Source organism: Calonectris borealis, chromosome 3 (genome assembly GCF_964195595.1).
Source record: "Calonectris borealis chromosome 3, bCalBor7.hap1.2, whole genome shotgun sequence".
NCBI classification, from domain to species: Eukaryota; Metazoa; Chordata; class Aves; order Procellariiformes; family Procellariidae; genus Calonectris; species Calonectris borealis.
The window spans coordinates 126,945,319-126,963,033 of record NC_134314.1 but is presented as its reverse complement, the minus strand read 5'-3'; the positions used below and the strand labels follow the sequence as shown (position 1 = coordinate 126,963,033).

General features: G+C 40.0%; 2 protein-coding genes across 3 annotated transcripts; one reads left to right on the top strand and one right to left on the bottom strand.

Annotated features, from left to right (window-relative positions):
* Nucleotides 1-362: 362 nt before the first annotated feature.
* Nucleotides 363-14,872, bottom strand: CLHC1 (clathrin heavy chain linker domain containing 1). The gene is made up of 13 exons (XM_075147952.1): nucleotides 14,198-14,872; nucleotides 12,998-13,197; nucleotides 12,168-12,298; nucleotides 11,977-12,061; nucleotides 11,636-11,761; nucleotides 11,327-11,439; nucleotides 10,867-10,918; nucleotides 9,847-9,953; nucleotides 8,528-8,702; nucleotides 6,160-6,362; nucleotides 4,028-4,353; nucleotides 1,736-1,854; nucleotides 363-1,046 (listed from the first exon to the last, which is right to left on the bottom strand). The coding sequence occupies exons 1-12, from the start codon at nucleotides 14,363-14,365 to the stop codon at nucleotides 1,744-1,746; spliced, it is 1,797 nt and encodes a 598-aa protein (XP_075004053.1). The 5' UTR covers nucleotides 14,366-14,872; the 3' UTR covers nucleotides 363-1,046; nucleotides 1,736-1,743.
* Nucleotides 14,873-15,206: 334 nt separating this feature from the next.
* On the top strand, nucleotides 15,207-17,210 carry RPS27A (ribosomal protein S27a). 2 transcript variants are annotated; one of them, XM_075147807.1, is made up of 6 exons: nucleotides 15,207-15,231; nucleotides 15,307-15,368; nucleotides 15,758-15,812; nucleotides 15,946-16,031; nucleotides 16,578-16,709; nucleotides 17,013-17,210. In XM_075147807.1, the coding sequence occupies exons 2-6, from the start codon at nucleotides 15,321-15,323 to the stop codon at nucleotides 17,160-17,162; spliced, it is 471 nt and encodes a 156-aa protein (XP_075003908.1). In that variant the 5' UTR covers nucleotides 15,207-15,231; nucleotides 15,307-15,320; the 3' UTR covers nucleotides 17,163-17,210. The 2 variants fall into 2 exon arrangements, with proteins under 2 accessions (XP_075003908.1, XP_075003907.1); XM_075147806.1 differs by having other exon boundaries at nucleotides 15,208-15,238.
* Nucleotides 17,211-17,715: the final 505 nt, after the last annotated feature.

Below are 17,715 nucleotides of genomic sequence, written 5' to 3'. Positions count from 1 at the left end.
TCACAACATTTTCTCCCATTCACCACCTAACTTGTAAGAGCCTAATTTCTTCGTTAAATCAAGGTATAAATCTGTGGCTGGCCTTGTGAAGTTTGCATTTGAAGGAGGTGAGTGCAGCACACCAGTCAAGTAGAGATACGAATTAAGTTAGCTAGTCAGAGCTTGGCAATAATAAATTGTGTAGGACCACGATGCTGTGTACCTGTCAATTTTGTTCATTCCTGAAGTATTTTTAAAACTCACAACCACTTCATTATATTTTGACCAGACTGTTTTATCCAAGTCTACCAAACACTGGGAAAATGATAATTTCTGAGTTTGACTAATAAATAAGGAAAAAAAGAAATGTGAGTACTGCCAGTATCAAAAATGTTTCAGAATCTCTTACCAGCGAGGTGACAAGACAGCTGTCCTACTTCTCCTTCTGTGAAACTGGGTAATTCTTCTTCAAAATAACGTATGAAATTGGGGACATAGTTTTGTAAGGAATGGATTTTTAAACTTGCTTAGGCATTTACAGATGTCTCTAGCTTTTTGAAATTCCATCTCTTCTTTATATACAACTTTGGGTGTTTGAATATTACTAAAATACTACTTGGCTTTTACAGACATTTTGGGTAAAAATATATTGTCACCTTGCTAAATAGAATTTTTAAGATGGTTTTTATTTTTTTCAAGATGAAGTGACTGAAAATTCTTGAGGTTGTTGAATAAAACACACAGGTCTAAATCGCTTTAAATCCCAATAGATGAATAGCAACTGATTCTTGGATTGGGAGACAGCAAGTTCTTCTGAAGGAAAATAAGGCATATAAGGCAACGCCAGTACAGTCCTCCCCAGTAATAGTTGTGTTTGCTCTAGAAAGTATACATTTGACACTGCACTTGCATTGTTTTTCTTATGTAGCATGATTTCTAAAACTTCCAGCCAACACTCAATACAAACCAGCTAGCCAGTAAATAGGGCAACTAAAGAAGCACGTACCTTAGGCCCGCCATTTGATCATGTATCCTTGCTAGAAATCACTTCTGCACAGTAAAAATGGCTATAAAGAAAAAGAATAAAATTTTGTGGTTTAGCCCATCACTGTCTTGTTCGATTTAACAAGCACTTTCATTTTTCAGCTGCTGCAAATATTAAACAAGAACGATTAAATCACTCTGGGGAGTATTGCAGTTACATCTGCACTGCTTTCCTGTATGATGTCAGCTTTTGTGCAGTAAGAGTGTCAGTGATCTTTTCATTTATTGTTTTCATCCTTTTGGTCAAAATCCGATGTATGTTACACTGTAAATCAAGTTACAATATATACAGTGTATCTGAGGTCAAACACTTACCCCGTCTTATCTTATAATCAGTGTGACAACTAATCAGATAATGATCTTTTGTCACTCATTACATGTATAAGAAATAACACCATTAAAATTAATATACATTAATATACAGCATAAAATGAAATGGAAAAAATTGAACCTAAAGTTTCAGTAGGCATAGCAATGTATAATAATAAATCAATTTTCATCTAGCATGGACTGTCCATTTTTCCAGAAAGGTGTATTACCGGCTTTCTTTTCCCGGCATACAAAATATATTTGGCCATTCTTTCTGATCCCTTGTTTATGCCTGGTATTGAATTATACTTTAAGTTTGAACTTTACAATGCAAGTTGGTCACAAGTAAAATTCTAGACTTCATAACTAAATTAAGTAAGTGGGAAGAGAAATGGTTATTGACCTCTGCATTCAGCATGTGTGACGACACCAGACTCCGGAAAAAGCTCTCCTATGGAATTCAACTGCTCTGCATTTCATAATCAAAAAGTGCAGAAGTCCGGTCACTCGGGTGGTGTCAAGCTGAGTGAAGGAGAAGATCAGGTGTCGGTAATGAATGCTCTAGTTCAGCTACAAAAATAACACTCTGGACAGCTAAAACAATCTCAATCTGGAAAACAAACATTTCGCACTCCCTGCATTTCTTATAAAACCAAGCAGTCTCCAAAGTATACTAGCCTGTATTTGCAAACAGCGTGCAATATTTTTTTTTTTCAATCATTAGCACTTGCTTGGGGCTCTATTCTGTAGATGTGCTGTGTTCAGAAATCCCACAGAAGCCACCAGTGTTGACTTTTTCACCTGACTGCTCTTGGAGTATCTGCATCAGCATATATGTTCATAATGGCAGGATTACATTAATTTCAATAACATCAATAGCAAAAAGCACTAAAAGGGAAAACTACATTCTTAATTTGTAGTTCACCCTCAGTAATTCTGGGAAAATGTACTTGAACATTAGTCAAGATTCAGCTGCAATCATATGTAAAGCAGACATCACCCAAGTTATTTATTCCTGAACATGTTCTTTAAACTGAGGCTTTAATGTTTTAAATCTCTGTTCTCATAATCTTTTGACAGTATCACGTCTTTCTCCCCCCTCTCCTGCAAATAGGATTACATCAACTGCCCTTTGATCTTTAAAAATGCTAGAAATTCCTTCTCAGCATAGCAGATGGAGTATAGAAAATGCTACATCAGATTAAAAAAATCTGACCTAGGAAAAGATGCGATCAGCTAAGACAACTACAAAAGCATCCTGGCAAGGCCCTACTTCACAGGGTCACAGAACTTATCTTTTTCTACAGCACTGAAACACTTTAAGCGCTGCTAAACTGTCCAGTCCTTGACAAATTTGAATCACTCTTGAGGCAGAAGTTCTAATGTTCGTTACAAAGAGTGTATCCCTAATAAAACTTGCATAAATTGCAAGCTCTTCAGAGCAGTAATAATTCACAAGCACTTGGAAAGAGACTACTAAGTGGCAGGCATTATTAGAAAAAAATATTTAACACTAATTTATTTCAGAAAATATCTCTTCATTTATATAGTTAACTTAAGGGTTATATTTACAGGACATATTATTCTACATGTTGAAAACTGAACTTGCATACCTTTCCCTGTTCCTCATCCACACGATACTTACAATATCTGTAGACTTGTAATTCTTCTCCTTTAAAGAAAGTTCTCTTGTGAATCCTAACTCTGCAGATTTATCCGTGTAATAAATTTGGCCCAGCAGCTTTTAAAAAGTGCCAAAATGTATTAAAACTGAAACAAAACAGCAGTAGTCATATCTAGCTTAATTATAGAGATGCCTGTTATTTGGGAACATGTAGCACAGTGACAACAGTAAATGACATTCAGTATTCTTCCTGTTTATACCGGTTGTGGGCCGAGAGGCTCTGCCAACATGCACCCATTGAATCTGCTGGGTAGGACTGCAGCTGGACATCTTCCTTTCCCCAAGACTGAATTACCCATCTCTTAATAATCAGTCTAAGCTAAGTTCCCGTACTGGCTCTTACAGTGCAATATGGTCCTCAAACCCCACAATTCCCACAGCAATCCAAGGAGCAGGTGGATGTGTGTAACTGAAGCCTAAATTTGTTCTAAGTAGACATTTGTTGTATTTTGGCAGGATTTGTTAGATTATCTTGATACTATGACCTGCACTATGACTCTAGTGATGCAAGCCTTCTGGCCTATCAGGAAAAAACCAGAAAGACCAAGGCATCAGGGTACATCTACACCGCACAATGCCCTTTGTCCAGCTCCCTCAGAACGATGATCCACTCGGAGCAGTTTCCTTTACCCACGCTGATTCTAAACCCTGTGCAGTATCTCCCTCCAGCACTATACTAAAGGACAGATGCGACGTACTGAAGCTGAGAACAGGATGGAAAATATACACATACCATTACCATGCCATTCCAGAGTACAATACGCCAACTTTCTTCTACACTGAGAATACATTTCCAGTTAAACAAAATACAAACACGCACACATTCTCACACAGACATATTAAAAGGGACAAACAACTGATATTTGATGGTAAAATAATTCTCAGCACTGTTTCCACACGTTTAGTGTTTACTACAGTTCATACAAAGAGCCCGAAGGCTTCTTGCTTGACTGCTGTAAGAGCTCCCTCTGTTGTTACATAGAAAAACTACCAGAAAAGGTGTTCCATTACCCTTGCATCTTTTTCATCTTCAAGTGGTGAACTTTCAAACATTCCATCCTGCGAGGTGAGAATCGACACGATTTTCTGAGATAACCTTTCATGGTTATTTTCTGCACAAGCAACTGCTATCTTTCTCCAGTCTTCCAAAGTATAGACGGTATCATTTAGAATAACCTGTTCCAACGCATCTAAGAAAAAAACAACTCCGTTTACAGATCCTACATTTGCCCTAATAAGCTTTGTGCTATTCATAGTAAGCATACTGCACAAATCATTCACTGTTTTTATAGACCGATTATAAAATACTGAGTTAAAAAAAAGAAAGCTGATCAAATTAAAAACCCATAAGAAAAACAGTGTTTATTTTAACTGAAAAAGCTTAAAGGCCAAAATCCCCTATTGCACTCAAAATCACTTCTGAAACCCATAATAGCAATAGAATGACAGGGGAGTTGCAGGCACTGAAGTTAAGGGCAGTAAACTGGAGCAAGACACAGTAAGCACAATAGATGGAAATAACCATCCCTGGATGCAGAAAACCTAATTTTCGGAAATACTATCTTTAAATTTAAGCACTTTTCCTGGCTAAGTCCAGGCAGGTAAGTAGTAGTTTGTCTGCAGAGTAGTTTCAGGACCTGGCACTTGCTGCCCATGTGGTCTGTTGCAGCTGTCTGCCCTTGGCTTGAGTTCACGCTGCCTGAAGAGCTTCTGCCGCGGCGTCTGGCAGTGTAAAAAAGTCCCTCTGAAAACTTACAAACCTTACAACAAAGTAGGACTTCGTTTATTTTTTTGTGTCCTAAGCAGTAAGTGCTGAAGTTGCAGGTTGCCCAAGAGCCAGCCTATAGAGGCTCTGCTGGAAGCAAGCAAAGTGCTGCAGAGTTATTTCAGTGGCAGGGTTGCCCCACGGGGTGCCCTGTGCAACAGCACAGACTGAACCTGTGTGCGAGGGCAAGCAGGACGGGACCACAAATCTGACACAGTGACCCTCATCCCTGCGGGAGCTCCGGAAGATGCAAGAATGCACAGTTCAGCTCACTGTGAAGGAAAAGCTTTTACTCAGACCACATCATAAACTAGGAGCACTGAATGCAAAGTAATTTATAGGCTGAAATGGGAGTTGAATTAAAATTTCAAGTTTGAAATTTTGTTACTAAAATTTTGCTGTGCTTACTTTTCTTGCGCATTTCCTCCAATAGCTCAAAACCATGCCTTTTGTGATCGGCTGAGACAAAAGACAGACTGTAGCCCCCATAGATGAAAATGGTGGTTTTCGAATCCACTTCGACTGAGACAGTGAATTAACGCAGTGCTAGGACAGTCTTCCAACATAAAGAAGTAATCATCTGAAAAATCAAATACAAAGATTATTATGTATTTGCATATGGTTACCCCTCCTTTTCCTCACCATAAAAAACCCACAATGATCTTGACTGATTTCCCTGAACACTGTGGAAAAGCTAGAGGTGACATTAAAATCTAACCTTCTTTTACTTGAAAAAAATATATATACAGAATATTTTTTTCCTGTCATTATTTTAGAAATCTCATAGAATGAGAAAATCAGCAAACCCTAGAAGAGATGATAACCTGAAAATCCTCACTTAAAATGATCTGAAATATGTCCAGGAAATAAAATAAGTATGAAAAACTAACTTAACTGAGTAACAAGAGTCTAAGCAAGAATACATATAGAAGAAAAAAAGGACACTGCCAGAAGGCTGCTAAGTAGAAAGGAACCTACAAAAGAACACAGGGCACCCTTTCCTCCTTTCATCGTTTGATTAATGAACTCATGATCCACCAGAGAGGGACAACCTTGGTTTTAGAACTGTAGGCTCCGAGAACCCCCACAGCCTCCTACTGGGGTCCTTGCCAAAATACTATGGAGATTTTCTAGCAGGTGTACGAAAAGTAATTCCTTGCTTTGTCAGAGCATGCATGTATTGATATTATGGTAAAATACATGGGGACATTTTAACAGAGCTCTTGATATCTTGGTAAACACAACGACAAAAGTTCAGATATTTGTATTCACTTCAAACGCTTTCTATTCAAATGTGGTCCAAAACATCACCGATAAATCTGAAATAAATATATTGTAGAACAATCATGAAAGACAATACAAGACCCTTATTATTTACCTAAACAAAAATGCTCCAGTTGCTGAAAATAACTCATTGCTCCAGAAATTCGGCCCCTTTTACATAGGCACAGAGCAACTTCTTTGAGTGCGCCAGACTGACCATACACGACCTGAGCCAAAGCCAGGCATTTTGATTCGTTGCTTGGTTCCACTTTCTCATAGTCATAAATAATATCTCCTACTGCCTCAGAAAAGGTGAACGTGAAGAAGACAAGGTAATAAAACAAACCAGCGTTACTAATGTGTTCTGTAACTTTGGAATATTTCAAAACAAGCTACAACAAGTGGATTGTGTAGATGGAAATATTTCTGCATGTGTAACTATTAAACTATACCCCTTTCAGCTCTTTGCCCCTCTCGCAGCCTTAACTTTCTATATTTGAGGAAGTAGCCTCTTCCTTCTTTTCTTTAATCTCCCAAATGCAGCAGAGAGGGCTCTAAGAGCACTGAAAGCAATAGGAAGCGATGCGACACCTCTTTCAGGGATTACTGCAATTCCAGTCGCTGGCAGCTGGGAGGAACAACTGCAGCCTTACAGTGTTCCGGGAAGTTGGTTTCAGGAATAAGGAAATGCTTGTGTTGTTCCCAAGCTATGATGGAGCAGAGTGGCCGTTGCTGCACATTCCACAGCACAGCCTGTGGAAGCAGGTCTACGCAATACTGGTGGTATTTGTAATTTTTGTTGTCAGTCTCACAATAAACTCAGAAGAACATGTCAAAAAAAGTGAGTTTTAGAAGCCTAGTCAGATTTCTAGGGATTATTAGAAGAACAGAAAATGGCAACACCCTGAGCTATTTAGCTTGCTATCCAACTTCACATTTTCTCTAAAGTACAAAGAAGATTCAAAGAAAGAGTGGAGAAAATTTTGTCATATTAACAAAACCAAGCTATTTTGTAGTATGACTCTCAGAAGTAGCTCAGCTAGCTTTAACACTTTCCTAAGAAATTCTACCTAAGGACACAGGAATGGGAAATAGATAAAATTCTACAGTGGCACAAGAGTGGGGCAATTATTATATAATATAGTGCGGCAAAACAGTGTGGCAATTACAGGGATTTATACTGTCAAGTGTTATGTACCCTGTCTGCTACGGGTGTTGCTACCAGTTTTGCCTACAATCTAAGTGGTTTAGGATTTATTTATTTATTTTTAGTATTTGCAAAAGACTTTTAAAATCAGTACAGAACTTTATAGTTTTAGAATAGGAGGTAAATCTCCTATTTACCTATACAAACACGGCATCATTATGTTTCAGTAACAAGAGTATTTCTCAACAGGCTTCTCCAGCAGACAATTAAAAGCAATTTGCAGATCCCTGACTACTGTAAACATCTGTAATACCCGAAACTAGAAACTACAGCTGCTTTTCACTCTTCTACCCTAGAAGAACTAAGCTGTTGTCTACTAACATTGCAGTCAGTAATATTTTATGATTCCCAAGGTGGTCATAAAGCATGGCTTCAGAAACACTGTTTCAGTGTGATGATATAACTAGCTAGGTCTTATTACTATAAGAACAATGACAACTTCAGCATGTCAAAAGAGCAGGCTGTAACAGGTTTTTTGCATTAGTAGGATAGGTTATGGGTTAGGACTGAAACAAAGAAGTGGTATTTTGATCCTGACACAAGGTGGTTTAGAATCTCAATTTAAAACTAAAATATGGGCCAGAGTTAAAGAATGCTGTTGCTCTTCTCAGGATTCTTTTAGCAGAGAGGCAACCATTACAGTTAATTTAATACCAGATTGTTCTAGTAGGATTTTCACCATTTCAAACAAATCTACACTGGATTAGGCAAACGTATCTCTGACAACTTAATGTCTTCTCCAAATCAAAAATGCAGAAACAGATGCATTTCTAGAAATTCAAGTATCATTGTATCCTATTCCCATAAATGCAAAAACAGAAGTCAAGTGCAGGTATAGGGTTTACAGTTTAAGCATCTTTTTAGCGTAATTGTGTTTGAAACTGTGGATCTGGTACTGACATCAACAATAAAATGAAAGAAATTAATATCCTAGTTATTACATTTTTTTAATCCACAGACGGCTGTGAAAATCTTATATCCATATGGTTTTTAAGTAGTGTAAGACAAAACTGGAGTCTACAATGCTGTAAGAAGGGCCAACAGCAACCAAACCAAAACTACTTCAGAAGGAGCTGTTGATATTGCTTGTTCGCTCCAAGCTTGTATTGAAATTAGGATTTAACAAAAGAATAAAAAAAAGACATCCATTAATGTATTTTTGGTTGTGTTTTGTTTGAAACGATTTACTTCAGAGAAAAGGCAAAGCCTCATGACTTGGGAAGTAACAGAGGATGGCATACCCCTCCATGAATCTCAGCGCAGAAGAACCACATACCTTTGCTGTTTAACCCAACGTGTTACTAGATTTAATTGCTTTTCAGACAACGCACATTTGATTCCTTCCAGAGTTATGACTGACCTTGGAAGGTGTCCAGCTGCAGTACTTGAGTTTATCAGAGCGTCAAAATATTTCAGCAAAGGGAGATTTCTTCCTGTAAGGCAGCTAACAGCTAAAGGGATGAAAACAAAAGTCATTGGCTGAGCACCCGGAAAAGTATCTTTCACTATTTAGGACTTCTTAAGTTTTAGACTTTGTTTGCTGATACCCACCAAATGCCTCTGTCAAAATTCTTACTAAATCTTTTGTGAGGTTGAGTCATATCAGATGCTTTGTTAATTACTCCAAATGAAGGTTGTTCAAAACTGAAGGCAGAGGGTTCATGACAGTATTTTACCATTGACAGGTAATGGATAAATCTCGGGGGGGTTATGGGGTGGTGGGGTCTTTAAAACATACAGTTTTTCAAGTGAAAATACAGAAAATATAACATCTGCTGCTAAGGCTACAAATTTTGTAATTTTGTAATTCAGATCCTGAATCACAGTTTTTCTCTCAGTTAATGCTTTTAAAACTTGAACAAAAGCCAATAAAATATGCAGAGAAAAAAACCCCACGCTGATCTTGTAAAATTCAGCAATGCCTCTATGGCTCCTTCCAATGGAAGGACAAAATACTCCATGGCTTCAGTCTCTGACACCATCAATACCACTGAATTTTGTGTTTCCAAATATAAACAAAAACATTGAGGGGAAGATGAAATTATAAAGACTATTTTGCATTTATCTGGGATATTTTAAATCATCAGTAGTTTTTATATACCTTAGATTTCAGAAACTGATTTTAATTAATCTAACTAGAATATTGCTTTATGACTTAAAAGACTAAGCTTGAGTAATTAACACATGTAACAGAAAAAACTGGACTTTCAAACTAGTGGGTCGACATTTGCTCTTGTCTACTGCACACAATTTATCAGTAGAAATAAAAGAGTTTCAGCACTGCGTTAGGAACAGCTTTATACCAGACCTTAAGACCACTGCTTAACCCAACACCTCACCAATAGTAAGAAAAGCAGTGGTTGTGAGTTAGCTACCTCCCTTTCTGCCTCTTAGGGCATGTCCTTAACATACAACAAAGGAGGGGAAAAAAAAGCCCTACAGCTTTTCTTATCTTCAAGTTGGAATATTAAATATAAGCTTCAAACCCACACAGACAATTCTCATTTGATAAATCCCAAATTCCTAAGCACTGAAATGACTAGACTAACATCAACCAAAATCCTGTAAGAATGGACCCAATTATCAAGTTCTTACATTTAAGATACTTCAGAGCTTCTTCATTACAGAGAATTCCCCTAGGAGAGTTTACTGCATAAGTTGCTGCAGCATCATACTGACCACTTGAAAGTAATTCACTGAAACTAGGAAAGAGGAAGAACAAAAAAATATAGAACATGATACCTGTTATACAAACACTAAATAAATACACACGTACATACATAAAATGGTTGGCTGATGGTATAACAATCTAGTCCAGAAGCCCAAACACTGAGAATACACAGCTTTAAAATATACATATTTAAACCTAGTATATCTTCATCACACCATTTTCCAGTGTGAACCAGCCATTTTGTTTCCACACGTCCAATTACATCTCTTCTGCCTCACTACCTAGTGCTTCTGACAGTGTCCATAATGCAAACTTTGAGAAACCTAGGAGGGATTTATCTGCAGGCAACTGGAAAGAGAAATGAACTATATTTTAATATATGTCTTTTAAAAGATTGTGATTTGGGAAGGAGTAATCTAATTAACCAATGGCCAGAAACAGAAGAGAGTTATTTCTGTGTAACAGTTACATAGCAGGCTACATGAGATGAGTTGATGAACTAATTCCTGTCTTAATATCAAGAGATTATATTAGCAATGAGACCAAGGCACCTAGAAACAGACAGTTGCATTACTGGGATTTTCAAAAGCATCTAATGTCCAATTTCCTCCAGGCATCTGGATACTTTTGAAAAACTCTCAAATTGTACATTTTCATCTGTACAGCTGCACAGAAATGTATTTAAGACTAGCTTGTCAGTTTTCACAACACATAGAACAGCTGGTCTCTTCAATTTCAGTCCCTTTAGAAAAAGGGCCAAAGAAGAACCTCTGAAAATGGATAAACAATTGACTTAACGTGCATGGCTGCAACGCCGGCACATCTTACAAACACCAAAAGGGTCACAAAAAGAATGTGTCCTGGAAGGACTGCATTCAATATGATGTATTAACTATGATATTGTAAACTGCTAATGCAGAGCACAATAACCACATTCTTTTTACCTTTCAAAATATTCAAGTGAATCTTTAGCCATTTTACTAGGGACATCAAGAGCTGAAATATAAAACACGGCAGTGTAGGATAACCACATTACTATCTCAACAAGCAAATCAGAGTTAAAAGTGTTAAAGCATTTAAAAATAAAAAACAACAAACAACAAAACAAACACCCATGCACTTTATCAACTGATACATTTATATGAAAACCTACTTTTTTAAAACTCAAAATTTTCTTTTTTTTTTTTAAAGAACTGAAACAATCTCCTTAAGCAGACGATTGTTTAGGAAACACCTTTTACAGCATCAGTTAAACTCAGTTTTCCCGCCAGTGCCCTCAAAAGTTACCAGACAGAAATAAAAGATACCGTCTTAAAGACCAAACTCTTAGTCCGCTATTGGTGACTGTGTAGTCTCATACTTTCATTCTCCATTGTTCTGACATTTCATTTTTAATGACTTTACCTCTTTCATTTTTATTTTTCATGATCTGAGAGGGGAGATCTTGCAGGATGACAATCTTGTCCAATTTTGCCCAGGCAGAAATAGCATTTGCAACTAACAAAATTCTAGCATATCTGTGAATAGTTAGAGGGAAAGATGAATGTGATCAGCACAGTTAACCAAATCAAGAAATCTTTATCATAGTATCAACAGTATGTATGTTAATAATTGATCAGTGTATGGAACCTCAATCCATAAGACAAAAAAGAAAGTCTACGTGACATACGGAACACATCTAAATTAAAAATATTTGCAGATGTGAACTTGAACCTGAGCTTCAGCTTTTCTCTCTTTGCTTCAGCTATATCTTGTAAGGCCAGTAAGTGCAGGAGTTCCTGTTCTAATTTAGTCTTTTTCTGCCGAGGGATATACTTTTTTCCCCTTTCCCACACCCATCTGTATTACTGAGCGAGATGTTTAGAAAGAGAATCCAAGTTGAGTGATTCTTCCACACTCAGGCCTGTGGGAGAAGAAAATGCCTTTCATGAGCTCCCAGCTGCGGGCAGTCAAGCCGGCTGGTAACGGTAACGCAGGCTGCGCCTCCCCTCATGGGTAGTCTCCCACAACAGCAAAGACCTGAATACATTATTCTCCAAGCCTGGAGACCACACCTCCCTATTTCTACTGGGTCACTGCTGTTCTGCGTTCCAGCAAACAGATCTGCATTTTGCTGATGCACTGCGCTATTCTGGGTGGCTTAATTTTTGTTTTTTTGTTTGTTTTGGTTTTGTTTTCATATAATTACTTTTAAAAAATATTTAATCTAGAAGAAACACTCATACCACCAGTATATTGCATTTACCTGGGATTGGCTTAAGAGGATGTGCTGTTTTCTCTGAGGTGCCAAAGGTTTCCAAGGGTTCCTTTCTTACATTACAAATTTCCGATATTATGTTTTTAATTTTTGCAGAATTCTTCTGAATAGCTTTTATTCTGGAGGGTATTAAAAAAAAAAAACAACCCACCACACAAAAAAACCCCAAAACGTAAAACAGGAGCTGTTACCTTGTTCTCTTTATGCATCAGGTTGCAAGGATATCAGTACCAAAAGTTGTTGAACTAGGCTCGCTGCCACACTGTTCTGCTGTTCTCAGTAAAGCCTGTCCCCCCAGTTTGCCATATTATTCTACTTCAGATTGCACATGGCAAGATAACTGGCTCTCTTGAGAATCCCATTACGTACATGCAGCTACATAACAATACTTCCTCAATATAAGACAGTAAATGAGAAAAAGTGAGCAATTCACTCACTTTTCTGTATTTCTCAACCTCAGACGGTGCATAGCCTCACTTTGTGATAGCCTCACTTTGAGGCTATACTGTTTTTACAGCTGGAGAGAATCTGTCTGTGTTTAACTTCCAAGCCTGATCCTCCAGTTTTTCTGCAAGCAAAGCCTTTGCTGATTACACCTCAAGTTTGACTGCACAAGAATCAGCACCAGGATGTGAAAAGCACAAATCTAACACCACATTAGCAAGGTTTTAGGCAACCATTGGCAGCTTCCATATAAAAATAAAACAAGAATTGAAACATTTAAAAAATATAACTGAGAGAAGCCAGCTACAACTGAATTATTCATGTCCTAATTAAACCTACATATTTTGCTCTAAACATTATTAGAGATAACTTACTTGTGTTCAAGCTCCATTGCTCTTTTCCTAGAGTATAATTTGTTGTGACAATGAGTTGTGGACTCAGATTCCAGAGCTTTTAATCTCCCGTGAAGAAAAAATGCATTTCTTTGGCCATTCTTCATTCTGGCAATAAATGCCTCATATTCCTGTTTGATTGAAGTCAGGATATTCTTGTATGTAGTAATGTACTCTATTATCTGTGAATGCATTTTTGGACACGATATTTATATGGAGAGAATGAACAGAAAACTCTTTCTGGCACTTTCTAATAAGCATGACAGGTTTAAAATAAAATGAATAGAGAAAACAATACTCCTTAGAGCAAGCTCCATAGCGCTGCTCTAATAAAATAAAAAACAGCCCCAAAAGCAAGTAACATTGTTCAAGATGATGAAAATACAGAAAAACTTTATATTGTGAAAGACAGCCTCTAAACTTACCTTCAGATTTGATAATCACAAGCATTATTAAGAACTAAGGCAATCAGCATTTATCTGGACAGCTGCATGCAATAAGATATTTTCTCTAGATGGGCACTGAACATCCTTAGCACTTACAGGTGTGGAAAACCAAAGGAGCAAGCACTGTGCATTTTAATATCTTAAAACAGCAGTCCAAGATTTAAAAGCAGACCCAGTAACCCTTATTCCTACCCATCTCGAAAACTAAGAATCTTTATTTATTCTTGGCATCTCCCATCTCAGTCAGTGTCTGAAAAAGGCAGACACAATCAGGCAGGGAGGAGTCCTTCAGGAACTTCAGCAATAACTTTTTAGCTGAACTGAAGAGCCATTAATGCTAATACAGGGCATACGGGGTATATGTCATGGATGTATTTAGTTATGCAGGTTTTCTCCTGTGTTAGGACAGCTTTATAAGGCTTTATCATTTCAAAGCTGCCATAAAGTTAAGAAAAGTGGTTATCAAGCATGAACCCTACTGTAACTTCTGGTAGTATGAATTCATTGTAGTGGCTTCTATGTGACTGCAGTGTATATAGAGTGGCTTCTATGTGACTGCAGTGTATATAGAGACACAAAAAACAGCTGAAAATATACCAATCCTTGATTTCTGTAACTACACCAGCAGGTCACAATCGGTCTGTTTATATCTTTTTTCCCCAGAAGACAAAGAAGCAGCAAACCACTTTTTACTTATTAACTATTGTTCATTGCTCATTTACCTGAAAAACGTTACCTTGTCAAATGCATTACTGTATATAATGCAACACTCCTCAGATGGTCCTTGCTCAGCACAACCCATTTTCTCAGTTTCTGTTAATATATATGTTCGTACACCCTCCAAAAATCTCCTGGCCTTCCCAAAAAGGGCGGGAGGGAACACATAATGTTCCTCTGCTCCCATGCAATGTTTGGCATAGCAACCTAGCACCTTTCTTACACAAAGTCTAAACTTCTTTCCTCTTTTGTTCAACAACTGCCTCAGATCAAAACCTAGAAGAGGAGTTGAAATTGTTAAAATAACATCAGCTAATATTCATGTATTCAAGCAAGTCTCCATTCTGCTTTAACCCTTCCCATATTCAATTCATAAGCATAAAACCACCTAACAAGTAATTTCTAAATTAATGTGACTCTCAGTACTCCTCTATTCCTAGCTTACCTATGGCTTTTCTAATTCTAAAAATATTTGCCCTACAAACCCAGATAAATTTGTCATTGATCTTAGGGAATCTGCAGGAGGCAAGGTGGCTGTAGGACGTTTTTAAACTGCCTCCACAGGGCTAGACCGAGGCGAGGACACCGATTTCTGGCATTTCACGCTGCAGCGCAGACCCGTGGAGACACAGCTACCTGAAAAACCCGCAATCCCAAACGCAACGGCCACCGCCAAAAGCGGCTACAGTGCGCGTATCGCTTCCCCGCGAAGCCAACCCCGCCCGCGCAGCCGCCCTCAGCCCGGAGGCAGGCTGAGGAACCCTCTCCCCCCTCTCCCTCACAGCCGGCGACCGTTGGCGGCTGCAGCTGCGCGCCGCGGTGCACTGTGGGAGCTGCAGTTCCCCCTCCCCGGCGCGCCCGCCCCCGACTACGACTCCCATGGCGCCTCTCGGGCGGGACTACGGCTCCCAGCAGGCCGCAGCGCGGCTGGCGGCGGCGGGGCGTGCCGGGAGCCGTAGTCCGGCCGCGCCGCCCGCCCCTCCTCCGGCGCGGGTGGAAACCCCGTGCGGGCGGACGCTGCGCTCTTTCGGGGAGCCGCCATTCCGCGAGCAGGTAGCGGGTGAGCACTCGCTCCGCGGCCGCACGCGTGGCCGTCTTCCCCCCCCCGTCACCGCCTCTCCCCCGCAGGTGCCGGCCTCGCCATGCAGATCTTCGTGAAGACCCTCACGGGGAAAACCATCACCCTCGAGGTGAGCCGCCGCGGCGGGCCAGGGGAGGCGGGAGCGGTGCCCGGCGAGGGTTTGCCCTGCGGAGGCGCGACCGGTAAGGCCTCGCCGCATCCCGGGCCCGTGCGGCGGCAGGGCCGCGCCCGGCCTCCTCGGGCTTTCCTCGTGTCCTGCAGCGCGGGGGCCGCCGGGCCGGGCCGGCCGAAGGGGAGCCGCGGGCCGGCCGGTGCCTTCCGGTGGATGCAGGGAGAAACGCGGGCCCTGGCGCTGGCCGGCGCTGGCTGCCCCGTGGGGGGCTGAAATGGCCGTAACGGCGTAGGTGGTGTGTCTGAAGCTCCGCGTGGTTGTTCTGCTCTTCCGGGCAAATGAAAAGGCAGAGTGCGTTTTGACTCCGTTGTTTTGTTTCATAATAGGTTGAGCCTTCTGATACTATAGAAAATGTAAAAGCCAAGATCCAGGATAAGGAAGGCAAGTTCAAGATGCACTTTATTATTCTCTTCTGTTGGATTGATGCGTATCTTACGCAGATGTGATTGTCTGCAGCAACATATTACTTTATTATAGAATGTCATAGTTCACATTCCTCTTATGTCACCATCAGGCATTCCTCCTGATCAGCAACGACTGATTTTTGCTGGTAAGCAGCTAGAAGATGGACGCACGCTGTCTGACTACAATATTCAAAAAGTGAGTAGGAAAGGCTGAACAGAGTGTTGCAGTACCAAGTAGCTGGTGCTATCGGAGCAGACTGACCTTTGCTGTTGAGCCTAAGAAATGCTTCAAATGGATTCAAGTAAATCCATTGATTAGGATTGGGTAGCGCTTCTGACTGGGCAAGTGCTGATGCTAGGACTAGAACTGGCAGTTGCTGCAGCCCAGGCTGTAGTTTCAGGTCAGAAGAAACAGCTTCCACTTCCAGTGCTTCCCTTCTGCCAACTCTCTGGTGAGCTGCTTTAGGGGGGTAATGTGAAAAATTGTGCCCACTTCTGCCAGATCAACCTGACAGCGAGGCCAGCGAGTGCCACTAGACAGGAGAAGCAACAAATAGCTGTCAGTTTGGCTTAGTTACATCATGAAACTATTCTGCAATTGCAGTTAGAAGTGAGGAATATAGTCACAACAGATTTTACAGGAACTTAACCTTCTGGGGTTTGGAATGAGTGGCCCGCTGTTCTCTGGAGCCTGCTTATTGAGAAAGCATTTTGAGTCTTGTTTCGTGTGCTTTACAAATAGGAATCAACTCTTCACCTTGTGCTGAGACTTCGTGGTGGTGCCAAGAAAAGAAAGAAGAAGTCTTACACTACTCCCAAGAAGAACAAGCATAAGAGAAAGAAGGTTAAGCTTGCAGTGCTTAAGTACTACAAGGTATGTAGAATTAACTCTAGGAGAAACTTGATGAAAACTTAGCTCTCACCAGGAAGGACATGAAACCTGTAACTAGTCTGCATGTAGCCCGGCGTCTTTAAAGTCCTTCTATTTGCAAATATCCCACCTGTTAAATAGAAGAGAAACTGACTGTTGCAATTGGGCAGTTCTGAACTTTGCTTCAAGAATTTTGATGTAATAACTATTACGAAAACTACTTTGCCAAAGAAAAATACTCAAAATTATCATCGGTGCTAAAAGGTGGCGAGTATGTATGAGATGTTGCCTTTTTGCCCTTCCCAGGTGGATGAGAATGGCAAGATCAGTCGTCTGCGCCGGGAGTGCCCCTCTGAGGAGTGTGGAGCTGGAGTCTTCATGGCTAGTCACTTCGACAGACACTACTGTGGCAAGTGCTGTCTGACATACTGCTTCAATAAACCAGAAGACAAGTAAATGTACTAGACAATAAAAATCTAAAGTTCTGTACGGTTTAAGGATTTATTTCTGCTTCCTGTAGCACTGTATTTCTTCTCTGCTGATAAGCAAGAAAAATCTGTGAAACTTTGGATGCTGACTGCAAACTAGGATGAAATACTTTGACTCTAGAACTGAAGCAGCAACTTTGTGGTTAGTTACGTCTCCTTCAAAGGAGATAATGGGTAGCAATGGCAAAGAAAAAAGAACACCAACGCTCTAGCTAACCTTAGAAGCGGTCTCTTTAAACGTGAGAGGAGTAGACAGTACAGTAGTTCTAATCTGGGAAAATAGGAGATCAAGAGGTCCAAAATCATGTCTACAAGTGGGTCAATGCCAGAGCAAAGGGTAATAGAGTCCTGCTAACAAAACGCAGACTACAGACTGAAAAATTGTACAGCAGCACTGAGTGGGAGAAAGAAGATGGCTCAGCTATTTTGGAGCCAATAGATAGTCATCAGAAATATTTATACTCTGATGGTTTTAGACACTTAAAGTGCTTACAATTAATTGTTGTAGTTTATCCGATGTT